The sequence below is a fragment of the Cebus imitator genome, unplaced genomic scaffold (genome assembly GCF_001604975.1).
Source record: "Cebus imitator isolate Cc_AM_T3 unplaced genomic scaffold, Cebus_imitator-1.0 Scaffold33, whole genome shotgun sequence".
NCBI classification, from domain to species: domain Eukaryota; kingdom Metazoa; phylum Chordata; class Mammalia; order Primates; family Cebidae; genus Cebus; species Cebus imitator.
Window position 1 is genome coordinate 7,009,292 of NW_016107348.1, and position 11,741 is coordinate 7,021,032.

Sequence of the window (11,741 nt, forward strand, 5' to 3'; positions counted from 1 at the left end):
GGATTTAACTGGAAAAAACAGAAGAAAGAAATGATACCAGTATATGACTATTTTAAAGTTGTTGCTTCAATTTACTAGTCAAAGTCTCCCAGAGCTATTTACCACCTCAGGACAATTTGTTCACTTCACTTAGAAATTAGAGATGTGCTCTGGCCAATAAATCTAAATTTATTTTGTAGTAGTCATTTTGCTTAATGGAAGTGTTTTCCAGATGTTGCCTAAGTCTAGTCGTCTGGGCCCTCTTCCAATACATGAGGAAAGTTTGATTTCATAGGTTGTCACTGTTGATTTTGTCTAACCTTTGGACTAATTGGTTCATCCCAGTATATTTGCACTGATATATAAGACTTTCAGGACATTGGAGAAACTCATCTATCCTTTACGGGTAAGTGTCAAAGTTAACTTGCTTCATGAAACTATATGTGTTTTCTTTAGAGGTATTTGAAAAAAATTTATAAGGATAGTAGTTGGAAATTTTTGAAAAGGATTATATTTATGTAATACACCTGTTGGAAGCCTGTGAATTTATATTGAGAGTTAAGGAAAAGTTGGAATAATAACTCGACAATGCTTATTAAATTACATTTTACTGACACCGTTTATTATTTTCCTAAGATAAAATTTTAACCTGGCATTGTTAAATACATGCTATACTTTGACTAGAGTTTTAAGATACGTCTGTTTTCTATGTTAGATATTTCATAATTATTATAACTGTCAGTAACATGGCTGAGGGTGACTTGATTTGTTCTGCATAAGATAAAGTCTAGTGGTCAAATATTTTCTATAGAATTAAAGCTGATTTTAAAAGTCTTGTTTTAAGAATGGGATGGTTTTACTATTAAGTTACATTTTTAAAGTTACTGAAATGTATATAATGCAAGCGTAAGTTAGTGGTGAGATTAAAGAGCGGTTTTCTGATATTGTTATTTTCTTTTCAGCAAGGGTACCTACAGTACCTGAAACAACCATGGCGTGGAAAGCACTTCCCATTTACCTGCTATTGCTGCTGTCTGTTTTCTTGATTCAGCAAGTTTCCTCTCAAGGTACCTTAACCATCAAACATACTTTTATTCAACATCTATGGCTAATCATTAAGTCTTGATTATTATAACATCGACAGAAATAGATTTCTAAAAAGTTAAATTTGCTTGAGTTTAATATATCATACAATTTTACAACAATATGAAACATATGTAGCATGTTTATAAGTGCTTTGGAATTTTCATCTTTTTCATCTTTCAAGAGTTTTGAGCTTGTGTAAAGTATAATTTTGGTACTTGTTATTTCTATGGTTCGCCCAAGAGATTAAAAGGTGCAGACAGTTTATGATAAAATTATGCTGGAACTATATAATATCATAAAAATAACTAAAAATAACACAGTATTTAGATAGCATATAATTTTGCCTATATCTTGAATATTTTAGTCTTTTAAATCAAATAAATTATTGATTGACTTATTTTGGCATCATTTAGACACAGACACCATATTATAATAAACTTTACAACATTTCAAATGGCATTTTATTAGTCTTGAAAATGTTCTCTTTCTTACAAGAACAATTCATCCAGGTACGGGCATATACAGATGTGACTGTCATTTTGTATTATAATGTTGAACTTTTCACAGCCCTCCCAAAACAGGTCCTGGATGAACAGTTTTTGTTATTCATTTTTAGAGACTGTTAAAGTACATTCAATGTAATCACATTAGTAAAAGATGCCAGCATGCCATCTAGATGGATTAAGAGTGGCAATGCCAAGCTTTGGATTTTCCTTTCCTTTTCTTTTCCTTTTATTCTCCTTTGATAAGCAAACTCTGAGAGAATAAAAATCAAGATTCACGACTGTTATAATGAAATTACATTTCTAAGATAAACATTTCTAGTAAAATACTAAGATTCTTATGAAACCTGAATATGCCTGCATAGGCAGAAGTTGCAGAATTGTTTAGATAAGAAAAGATGGGAAAACAAAGGAAAGCAAATGTAAATATTCAAAAACAATATTCAAAACAATATTCAAAAACAATATTCTTTTTGAATGTGGACATTCAAAAAGAATGATGAGTACTCCAGTATGTCCAGACCCTTCAGCCTTTTATAATGATATGATGAGGTTCATAACACTGGGGACACTTTCTAAACCACCTTTTCCTCTGTAATACAATCAGTTGTTCACTAAACCAATTTTACCTAATTTTAATCTTCATTAAATAAATGAAATTAAAATTCATGGGGCTGGGTGCAGTGGCTCATACCTGTAATCCCAGCACTTTGGGAGGCCTAGGCAGATGGATCACCTGAGGTTAGGAGTTCAAGACCAGCCTGGGCAACATGGCAAAACCTTGTCTCTATACAAAATACAAAAATTAGCCAGGTGTGATAGCGCATGCCTGTAATCCCAACTACTTGGAGGCTGAGGCAGGAGAATCAGGAGGTGGAGGTTGCAGTGAGTCGAGCTCGCACCCCTGTACTCTGGCCTGGGTGACAGACCCAGACTCTGTCTCAAAAACAAATAAATAAAATTAATGGTTACAATTAATAGCAATAAAAGTAGGACAGAAGAAGATTTCTTCTTTCTCTTTCTTTCTGTCTCTCTCTCTTTCTTTCTTTTCTTTCTTTCTTTCTTCTCATTTTTGAGACAGGGTCTTGCCCTGTCTCCCAGGCTGGAGTGCAGTGGCACGTTCTCGGCTAATTTTTGTATTTTCAGTAAAGACGGGGTTTCACCATGTTGGCCAGGCCAGTCTCGAACTCCTGACCTCAGGTGATCCACCCGCCTTGGCCTCCCAACGTGCTGGGATTACAGATGACTTCTTATTTCAGAAATCTGCCAACTATAAAAGAACAATCTCTTGATATTGTCTTGTCCGCTTCTCTTGCTTTCTCAACCTATTCTCATTTTCTTTTTTCTTTATATATAATATATGTATTTATATACATACACTATATATGTGTTTTTGTATGCATTATGCATTCATGTATGCAAAAAGTTCTGAAAGTTGTCTTACAATTTACTGTTTTGTTTGCATATTCAGACTTTGTCATTCCTGGACTCCATTAAGATTTGTTCTCAGTGTGTTTCAACATTCCTCTGTGGATTTAAGACATTGCACCTGTCAATTTCTATTCCAGAGATGGATTCCATTGTCACATTCCTGCAGTCATTTCTCAGGGAAAGTTTTGTGTTGTTTTCCAAATGTCTTTTAAAAAATATTTGAGAATGTGTATGCTTTGTTATTGTTTGCTTATTTGTTGCTGGGAAAACCTCTGTTCATGACCTTTATAGTTATGCCCAGTTATTTTAAGGGTTCTTACTTAAGCAGTGGTTATTAGCATCTGGATTCCCTGACAGTTTAAAAATCCAGTTATCCCCGCCAGTTAAGGAAGAGAAAGCCCAGTATAATTTGTGCTGCTGCAATCAGCTTGCTTTAAACTCATCATCAGGAATGGGAGGCAATGTGGTGGGTGGAAAAATCTCAGGCTTAAAATCAGCTATATCAGAGTTCAAATCCTGGATAGATTGTTTACTTAAGGTGACCATAAGTTAGGACAATTATAAGAGTAAAAGAGTTCACTATAAATAATCGGGAGGTATTAATTAACCTATGATGCAAATATACCGAAAGTATTAATTAGCCGTGTGATACTTAGCAAGTTGTCAAAATTTCTGTATTTCAGCTTTCCTATCTCTAAAAAAGGGCTACTAAATCCCAGAAACATTTTCATAAGCATTAGAGATAAGGTATGACTCAATACCTGGCATAGAGAAGCTCAATAAATGGCAACTACTAATCATCATAGCCACAGTATCAGCAGTAGCTGTAGCTGCCACCTCTCCCTTAGAAATATCACCCTCTTTAGACAAAGCCATTACTTTGCCTGCTTTTCAAAAGTGTATTTATCATCTCAGTATAGTGAAAAATAAAGTGACATGATCAAAATCACCTAAGACAGCAGCCAAATATCAGCTGGGCCTCTTGCTAACATCATTCCAATACCTTCTTGATCAATACAGTTCTCTCTCACCAAGCGGCTTTGTCCCCATCATTAGATCGCTCCCTTTCTATAAAGCGGTTTGGCCATATTTACGCCAGTATTGTATAATTTTAGATTTATCAAGCTGTGCAGGGAGATGTGGGGAAGGGTATTCTAGAGATGCCACCTGCAGCTGTGATTTTAACTGTCAACACTACTTGGATTGCTGCCTCGATTTCAAGAGAGCCTGCACTGTGGGTAAGTCCTGAGAGTGAGTGTCTCCTCTGTCAAGCGACAGTGTGAGTCTGTGAGTCCCCCTTGCACTTTCGGGCAGTGCTGAGACTGAGCCTCCCCCCGCACCCCTTGCAGTACTGTTTTCCCACTGTTTCACTTCCTCTGCTTAAGTGCCTTTTCCTTCACTTGCATAAATGTTGCAGCGCATTGTACCTAAGGATGGTGTCAAAGCTTGTGATTACTGGGGAGGGTAAGGAGTGCCTGGAAATCTGTCACTTGCATGAGGTTACTGACTAGTTCCAAGTAAAATGTCTTATTTTAGAGAAAATACAGTGAGTCCGTAGCCATCACGTAAATAGTAAGGAGTAATTATTTACAATCAGAGATGTCCTTGACTAGTAATGAGGGCTTTCAATAGTTTCGTCGAAAGAATAGATGAGCATGAAATAATGTTGTGTACTATTTGACTTTTTCATGTAAATACATTTCTAAATTATCTGGAAAAGGCACTTTAAAGAAAAAATGCTAGTGTTTAATGATGAATTTCAGTTAAAACTCGAAGGACTGAATTTTAAATTATGAGTGGTATTTCACTTGAATATATTTGGGCCATTTTGTTATTAATACAGAAACATTTCCTATTCAATTTAAGAAAATTATAATTAAAATTATTTAAAAGGTATATTTGCTTTAGAATTTTCATGTAAAGCTGAGAAATATATTGTATAATTTTTGTATTGGATAGGTAATTATTTCAAATAGACCTTGGTAAGTCCCTGGTACTTATAACCAAGGCTTTTTAAATTTTCATTTTTTAAATGAGTAGTCCTCCCTAATATAGTCCACACTATAAGATTAGGCTAAAAGCTTTCAGCTACACACCTTTCCCAGTTCATCATAAGAAGGGTCTCTGCATTACAAAGATTTTTAAGCCTCAATAGTGACACATTTATATGGAATATATATACATATATATATATATATATATATATATTTATGTGGAATATATTGCTGAGATCTGAACATTCAATTACTGTAAATCTATTACAAAGCAGTTATGTGAAAAGGAGGAAGAGATTTCATATGAAGCGTACCTATTTAGACATTTCCCAATTTTTCACTGTCCATACATGTAAATAACTCAGGCACCATCGGGATGTCTCTTGGAGTCTTGAAGGGCAAGAAGAGTTACCCTCAGTCACCATATTTCTTTTTTGACTTGGGCTGTCTCTATCTGGCATATCATCTAATTTTTACTGGATGATGTACTCCAAATTTCAAATAAAAGACTTAGAAATGAACTTTTGGAAAGCTAGTCAAGTCTAAGGTGGGAAATGGCTGTCAAACACACGGGCCTGGCTTCATAATGAATAATCTGTAACTTCTTGTTTTGCTCTGGGTAGAGCTTTCCTGTAAAGGCCGCTGCTTTGAGTCCTTCGAGAGAGGGAGGGAGTGTGACTGTGATGCCCAATGTAAGAAGTATGGCAAGTGCTGTCCGGATTATGGCAGTTTCTGTGAAGAAGGTAAGCATCCCGGTACCAACCAACGCTTCTCAGTACAGCCAGGTCTGTGCACCTCCCTTCCCATCACTGGTCATGCCTAACATGCAGTCCACCTCAGGCCTTGATTTTACTAACATACAAGCTATTTCATAATCATTTTGTTTTGTGAGTGCCTTCCAACAGCAGCACCCCCGGCTCAGCCAGGCTGTAGGAACACAAGATGTTGCCAAAGGGGGAACAGAGAGGATGGGGCTGAACATACATGCTTTTTTTTCTTTGGATATGGTTCAGTTTCAGGTTAAATCCATAGTAATCAACTCACCTGATGGTTTCTTGTCTCACGCTTGCTGACTTCATGAAGTCAACTATCCTTTGAGCTATCTGTGCTTTTGGCCTCGGTGTTTGAGTATATATTTAAGGACATAATCAACACTTTCAGCTTCCCTAAAAAAGTAAATTTATGAATTAGTTTCAGCCATTAAACGTGTGGGCAAATCTACCTAACACGTCGTTAACTGTCACGTTCCTTCCCATTTCTGCAGTCTCCTCAATTGACCCTATTCCAATGCATGTGCATGGTCGAGTCAGTAACAAGGGATATTCTCATCTTAAAATCATCTTCTCTATGTATAGGTCTTGAAGGACTACTCTAGAGTGTAACAAAAGGCTCCAGATTTTACAAAAGATTAAAAATATACATACTTAAATACTGGATTACTTTCCTTTACCAAATGGTTGTTCTTAAATTCTACTTTGCTAAAACCAGAGTATCTGTGAAGGTAAAAGTGAAGATAAGCTTTGCTTGCATAATCAATCTTGTCATTTTATTTAAACAAGACTGCACCTTCTGCTTCTTTAGAACAGTGAAGAAACAGAGTGGAAAACTATTTATCAGCAGAGTTGAGAATGTTTCTTAACTGCTCAATGTTTTCACGGGAAAACATTCCAAAAATAATGAAGACAACACCCTTGTAATAAAAAACTCAGGAGCTCAGCCTTCCCGCAGCTCTTAGCAGGCCCCATGATGAGTGATACATAGTTACTCATTACCCTGATTGTTTTGGCTAAGACACAAAAATCTAACAATTTATTTTGGGCAGAGAATGCGCAGGAAGGGAAAATGATTAGAAGGTGATGAGACATTGAGAGAACATTTTGATAAAGATAATAGTTTATGCTATGAAATGTTCGGTTGGATTAAAGTTTAGGTAGAACTCAGTGAAAAAAATTGATGAAGGCAATGCTTGGTAAATTTACAGAATTCATAAGATAGTCAGGGTCCCAACTTAAAATAAGGAAGCCACTCAGAGCTTCAATAGTTTATTTTTTAAGTATAATAACCAAAGTATCTTGAGATTCACCACTTAGTTGTTTCAGTATAAATACTACTTACAGGTGTCCATATATCTAAAATCGTAACACTTCAAGAATTAAAGGAATCCCAGCCATCCAAGTGCCTCTGCATGTGAAAGAGAAAACAGAGTCCAAGGGGTTGTTTTGGCCAAGAGCATTAGCCAGTATATGGCAGATCTGTTTTTCAAATGGAGATACTTGATGTTTTTGTTGGGCAGGAGGAGAAACGAGAGGGGCAGTGGCCAGCTCATGGAGACTATAGCAATGGAGTTCTGAAGTGATGCTGCTGGGAGCAGCACAATCTATTACAACTCTTCTGTACTCAGAGAGTCCCCAGTGCTCTCTGTTTTCTTATCCTTTAGAAGTCCCTCTTCTTGTTTCTAATGATTAAAAAAAAAAAAAGTTCCATGTTTTCTCTTTTAGACTGAGAAGCGGAAGAGGGAAGGGGACTAAAAGGTTAAAAAGATACATACCACATCATTAACAGTTGTTTATCTTTGGGAAGGGCAGCACACTTTGAGGAAAAGCATAATGTGAAAGTGCGAGCTTTTCACAAGAATATTCATGTGGAACTTTTGTAATTATAAAAAGAAACAAAAGGCAAATTGGCATCATTTAAACAAACATTAAAACAAAAACATTTTTTTCTGAAGGCAAAGACCTTCAGAAATCATCTTGAATAAACATCTGAGTTTGTAGAGAATAAGATGAAGTTCAAGAGAATTATTTGCCTAAGGTCACAATGGTAGAGGCCCGCAGGCCTAGGACTGGAATCAGGTCTTCTGATTCCTGAGACTTTGCTCCCTGTCATAACTTACCATTTGAGAATCAATATTTTATAGCAATGCATCCTTAGAATTAAATGGAGTCATTCATGTTGGGCTGGAGCCTGCCTACACTGGCTGTCACCAGCATCTGCTCTTGAAGCTAGATGCATCCGTGTTTTTCACAGTTAGAGCTGCTGATGAATATAAACAAGATGTTAACCGACTTGTCTTGCTTGGCCTCAGTGCATAATCCCACATCACCACCATCTTCAAAGAAAGCACCTCCAGCTCCAGGAGCATCTCAAACCATCAAATCAACAACCAAACGTTCACCCAAACCACCAAACAAGAAGAAGACTAAGAAAGTTGTAGAATCAGAGGAGATAACAGAAGGTAGGAAGATGACAGATATAACCAAAGGAGCTTTCTTAGATGAAGTAACTTGTAGGTGACTGCTTATCTAAGCCTGTTCTCAGAGAACAGGGTAATCTTAGGAATCATGAAGCTCATTACACTTGAAGTTTTTTGACTTTGCTTTTAAGTAAAGTTTAAGACAAAGTATAAACTCTCAGGTTATTTATAGTCTTCCTCTATTTACCAAACCCAGCATGAGTCTGGGTTAAAACAAATCAAAAGAGACAAATCTTATTATAAAAAACAAAAAACACCCCATGATTTTCTTTGCAGAATAATTAGATTCTGTGTTTTGGAGGATATGGGAAGGTTGAGAGGTACTAGTAATACTGCTAGTATCTGTGATAAGCCCAGGTGCCTTGTTTTTAACTGACAAATGAAAAGGCAATTGATCATATTACTATAAAAACAGAACCCAGATACTTGTAGATTAGTAAATAGCACTTCTTGCTGTATTTGGACTGGTGGTTCTTTTTTGTTTTAAATCACAGTTGGTGTGATCAAACTTTCTATTTGATTTATAGAACATTCTGTTTCTGAAAATCAAGAGTCCTCCTCCTCCTCCTCCTCTTCCTCTTCTTCTTCAACTATTCGGAAAATCAAGTCTTCCAAAAATTCAGCTGCTAATAGAGAATTACAGAAGAAACCCAAAGGTTTGAGCATTGATAAAGATCAAAGACTATATCAATGCCATACTAACAATGATTATTTAAAAGTATTGTGTGTTGGTAGAACGAGGACATCTCCATACGGGGGGAGGGAGATATAACTTTATAAATATTATCTTAGAAAGTACCAAATGAATACCTCCTACAGGAAATTAGTGCCAAGCAGCTAAGAAGCCACTCTTAAAAGCAAAGGATAAGAAGATCCTGAAGCAGTGACTTGGAACCACAGGATGGCACCAGAGATGATTATTTATGGTGTTCTACTGTCATTCTTGTTTACGATATCATTTTGCTTCTTCCCCTTCATCTTCCTTGCATTTTCATTTTCCTTCCCCAGCTTTATTGTAACAAACATTTATATACTATCGTTCTAAGTGTTTTACAAGTATTAATCCATTAAATTCTTATAAACCCCTGTGGAAAAATTATTACCATCCATATTTTATAAATCCTCTTTATTTTTCTCATAACTTATGTATCATATCTGGCTGATTTTTCTCTAGTAGAGGCTGCTATAGAGTAGGCTGTTATTGCCCCAAAAGAAATTTCCTTTGCTCTTTATTATTTCCTTAAGTTCTGGTTCTAAAATATATTCTTTCTCTAGAAAATACTGGATTTTTGGATACAGGAGTTTTAAAGAACTCAAATGGTTGTGATTTCCTCTGAAGCATTCTCTCTAGATAAATAGCCAGATATTTAATCGTGCACAAATCCACCCTGGGGCTCTGCAGTTCACCTGTGGGGTAGCTGCTATGGAAAAGCCTTGATAAATATTGTCTTTTGGCTGCCATGGCACCCTAATCTCCTCCTCATGTCCCCTGGGACTTGCAAGTTTAGCTGGGCAGAGGAAAAGGAGTGGCTAATAGCCCTATGCATGGGAACGAGGCTCAGCAGGGACTGTGGGGTGACTGGGGCAGATTGCTCAGAGGTAGCTGTAGAGGCCTCTGAGGTAACTGGTGAAGCGAGATGGCAGTACTAGGTTTCCAGGAGGAAGGAAAGGGTACTGGGCACTGAGGAATAAGAACAGGAAAAGTGAGGGTAAAGAACATTAATATAAACAGATGAACTAGTGTTATTTATCATGCTGGTAATTTCAAAGTTGCCACTGACTTCCATGTATTAATTGTATAGGGTTTAATTTGTGCTTTTTCATCCCTTATCTCATTCATTCCCTAAAACCACACAGTAAGATAGGTTGAGTATTTACCATTTTACAACAAATTAAAGGACATAGTAGAGGTTAGCAATTTGCTTAGAAACACACAGCTAGTCAGTGATAAAGATGGGATCTTTATGTCACTATTAAAGAAAAAAAACCATTTTACAGTAATAAGATGCATATTTTTTCTCTAGTAAAAGATAATAAGAAGAACAGAGCTAAAAAGACCCATGCCCCCAAACCACCAGTTGAAGATGAAGCTGGAAGTGGATTGGACAATGATGACTTCAAGGTCACCACAACTCCTGACACGCCTACCACCCAGCACAATAAAGTCACCACATCGCCCAAGACTACAACAGCAAAATCAATAAATCCCAGACCCAGTCTTCCACCTAATCCTGATACAACTAAAGAGACATCTTTGACAGCCAATAAAGAGACAACAGTTGAAACTAACGAAACTACTAAAACAAACAAACAGACTTCAACTGATGCAAAAGAGAAGACCACTGCAGCTAAAGAGACAAAAAGTGTAGAGAAAACATCTGCTAAAGATTTAGCACCTACAACTAAAGTGCCGGCTACACCTACACTCAAAGCTGAAACTACAACCAAAGGCCCTGCTCTCACCATCTCCAAGGAGTCTGCACCCACCACTCCCAAGCAGCCTGCACCCACCACCACCAAGAAGCCTGCACCAACTACTCCCAAAGAACCTGCCCCAACTACCCCCAAGGAGCCTGCACCCACCACTCCCAAGGAGCCTTCACCCACCACTCCCAAGGAGCGTGCACCCACCACTCCCAAGGAGCCTTCACCCACCACTCCTAAGGAGCCTGCATCTACCACCACCAAGAAGCCTGCACCCATCACCACCAAGGAGCCCGCACCCACCACCACCAAGAAGCCTGTACTCACTACTCCCAAAGAGCCTGCCCCAACTACCCCGAAGGAGGCTGCATCCACCACTCCCAAAGAGCCTGCACCCACCACCACCAAAAAGCCTGCACCCATCACCCCCACGGAGCCTGCACCCACCACTCCCAAGAAGCCTGCCCCAACTACCCCCAAGGAGCCTGCACCTACCACCTCCAAAAAGCCTGCACCCACTACCCCCAAGGAGCTCACACCCACCACCATGGATGAGCCTGCTTTCACCACCCCCGAGGAACCTGTACCCACCACCCCCGAGGAGCCCGCTCCCACTACCCCCGAGGAGCCCGCTCCTACCACCCCTGAGGAACCTGTACCCACCACCCCCGAGGAGCCCGCTCCCACCACCGTGGATGAGCCTGCTTTCACCACCCCCGAGGAGCCTGCTCCCACCACCCCCGAGGAGCCTGCTCCCACCACCCCCGAGGAGCCTGCTCCCACCACCCCCGAGGAGCCTGCTCCCACCACTCCCAAGGCACCGGCTCCCACCACCCCTAAGGAACCTGCTCCAACTACCCCTAAGGAGTCTGCACACAACACCCCCAAGGAGCCTGTACCCACTATGACCAAGGAGCCTGCCCCAACTACCCCCAAGGAGCTTGTAACCACCACCACCAAGGAGCCCACACCCGCCACCTCTGACGAGCCTGCTCCAACTACCCCCAAGGAGTCTGCACCCACTACCCCCAAGGAGCCTGCACCCACTACCCCCAAGGAGCCTGCACCCAC

At 39.1% G+C, this 11,741-nt stretch overlaps 1 protein-coding gene across 2 annotated transcripts in view; it reads left to right on the plus strand.

Moving 5' to 3' along the window:
• Window positions 1–288: 288 nt before the first annotated feature.
• PRG4 (proteoglycan 4) overlaps window positions 289–11,741 on the plus strand; it is a 17,705-nt gene continuing 6,252 nt past the window's right edge. The window contains exons 1-7 of one of the 2 annotated variants that reach the window (XM_037737082.1): window positions 289–385; window positions 942–1,046; window positions 4,115–4,237; window positions 5,617–5,736; window positions 8,079–8,228; window positions 8,774–8,902; window positions 10,271–11,741. In XM_037737082.1, coding sequence (XP_037593010.1) covers window positions 971–1,046; window positions 4,115–4,237; window positions 5,617–5,736; window positions 8,079–8,228; window positions 8,774–8,902; window positions 10,271–11,741 — 2,069 coding nt within the window. In that variant the 5' untranslated portion in view covers window positions 289–385; window positions 942–970. The remainder of the gene's footprint in view (window positions 386–941; window positions 1,047–4,114; window positions 4,238–5,616; window positions 5,737–8,078; window positions 8,229–8,773; window positions 8,903–10,270) is intronic. The other variant, XM_037737081.1, reaches the window with a different exon arrangement.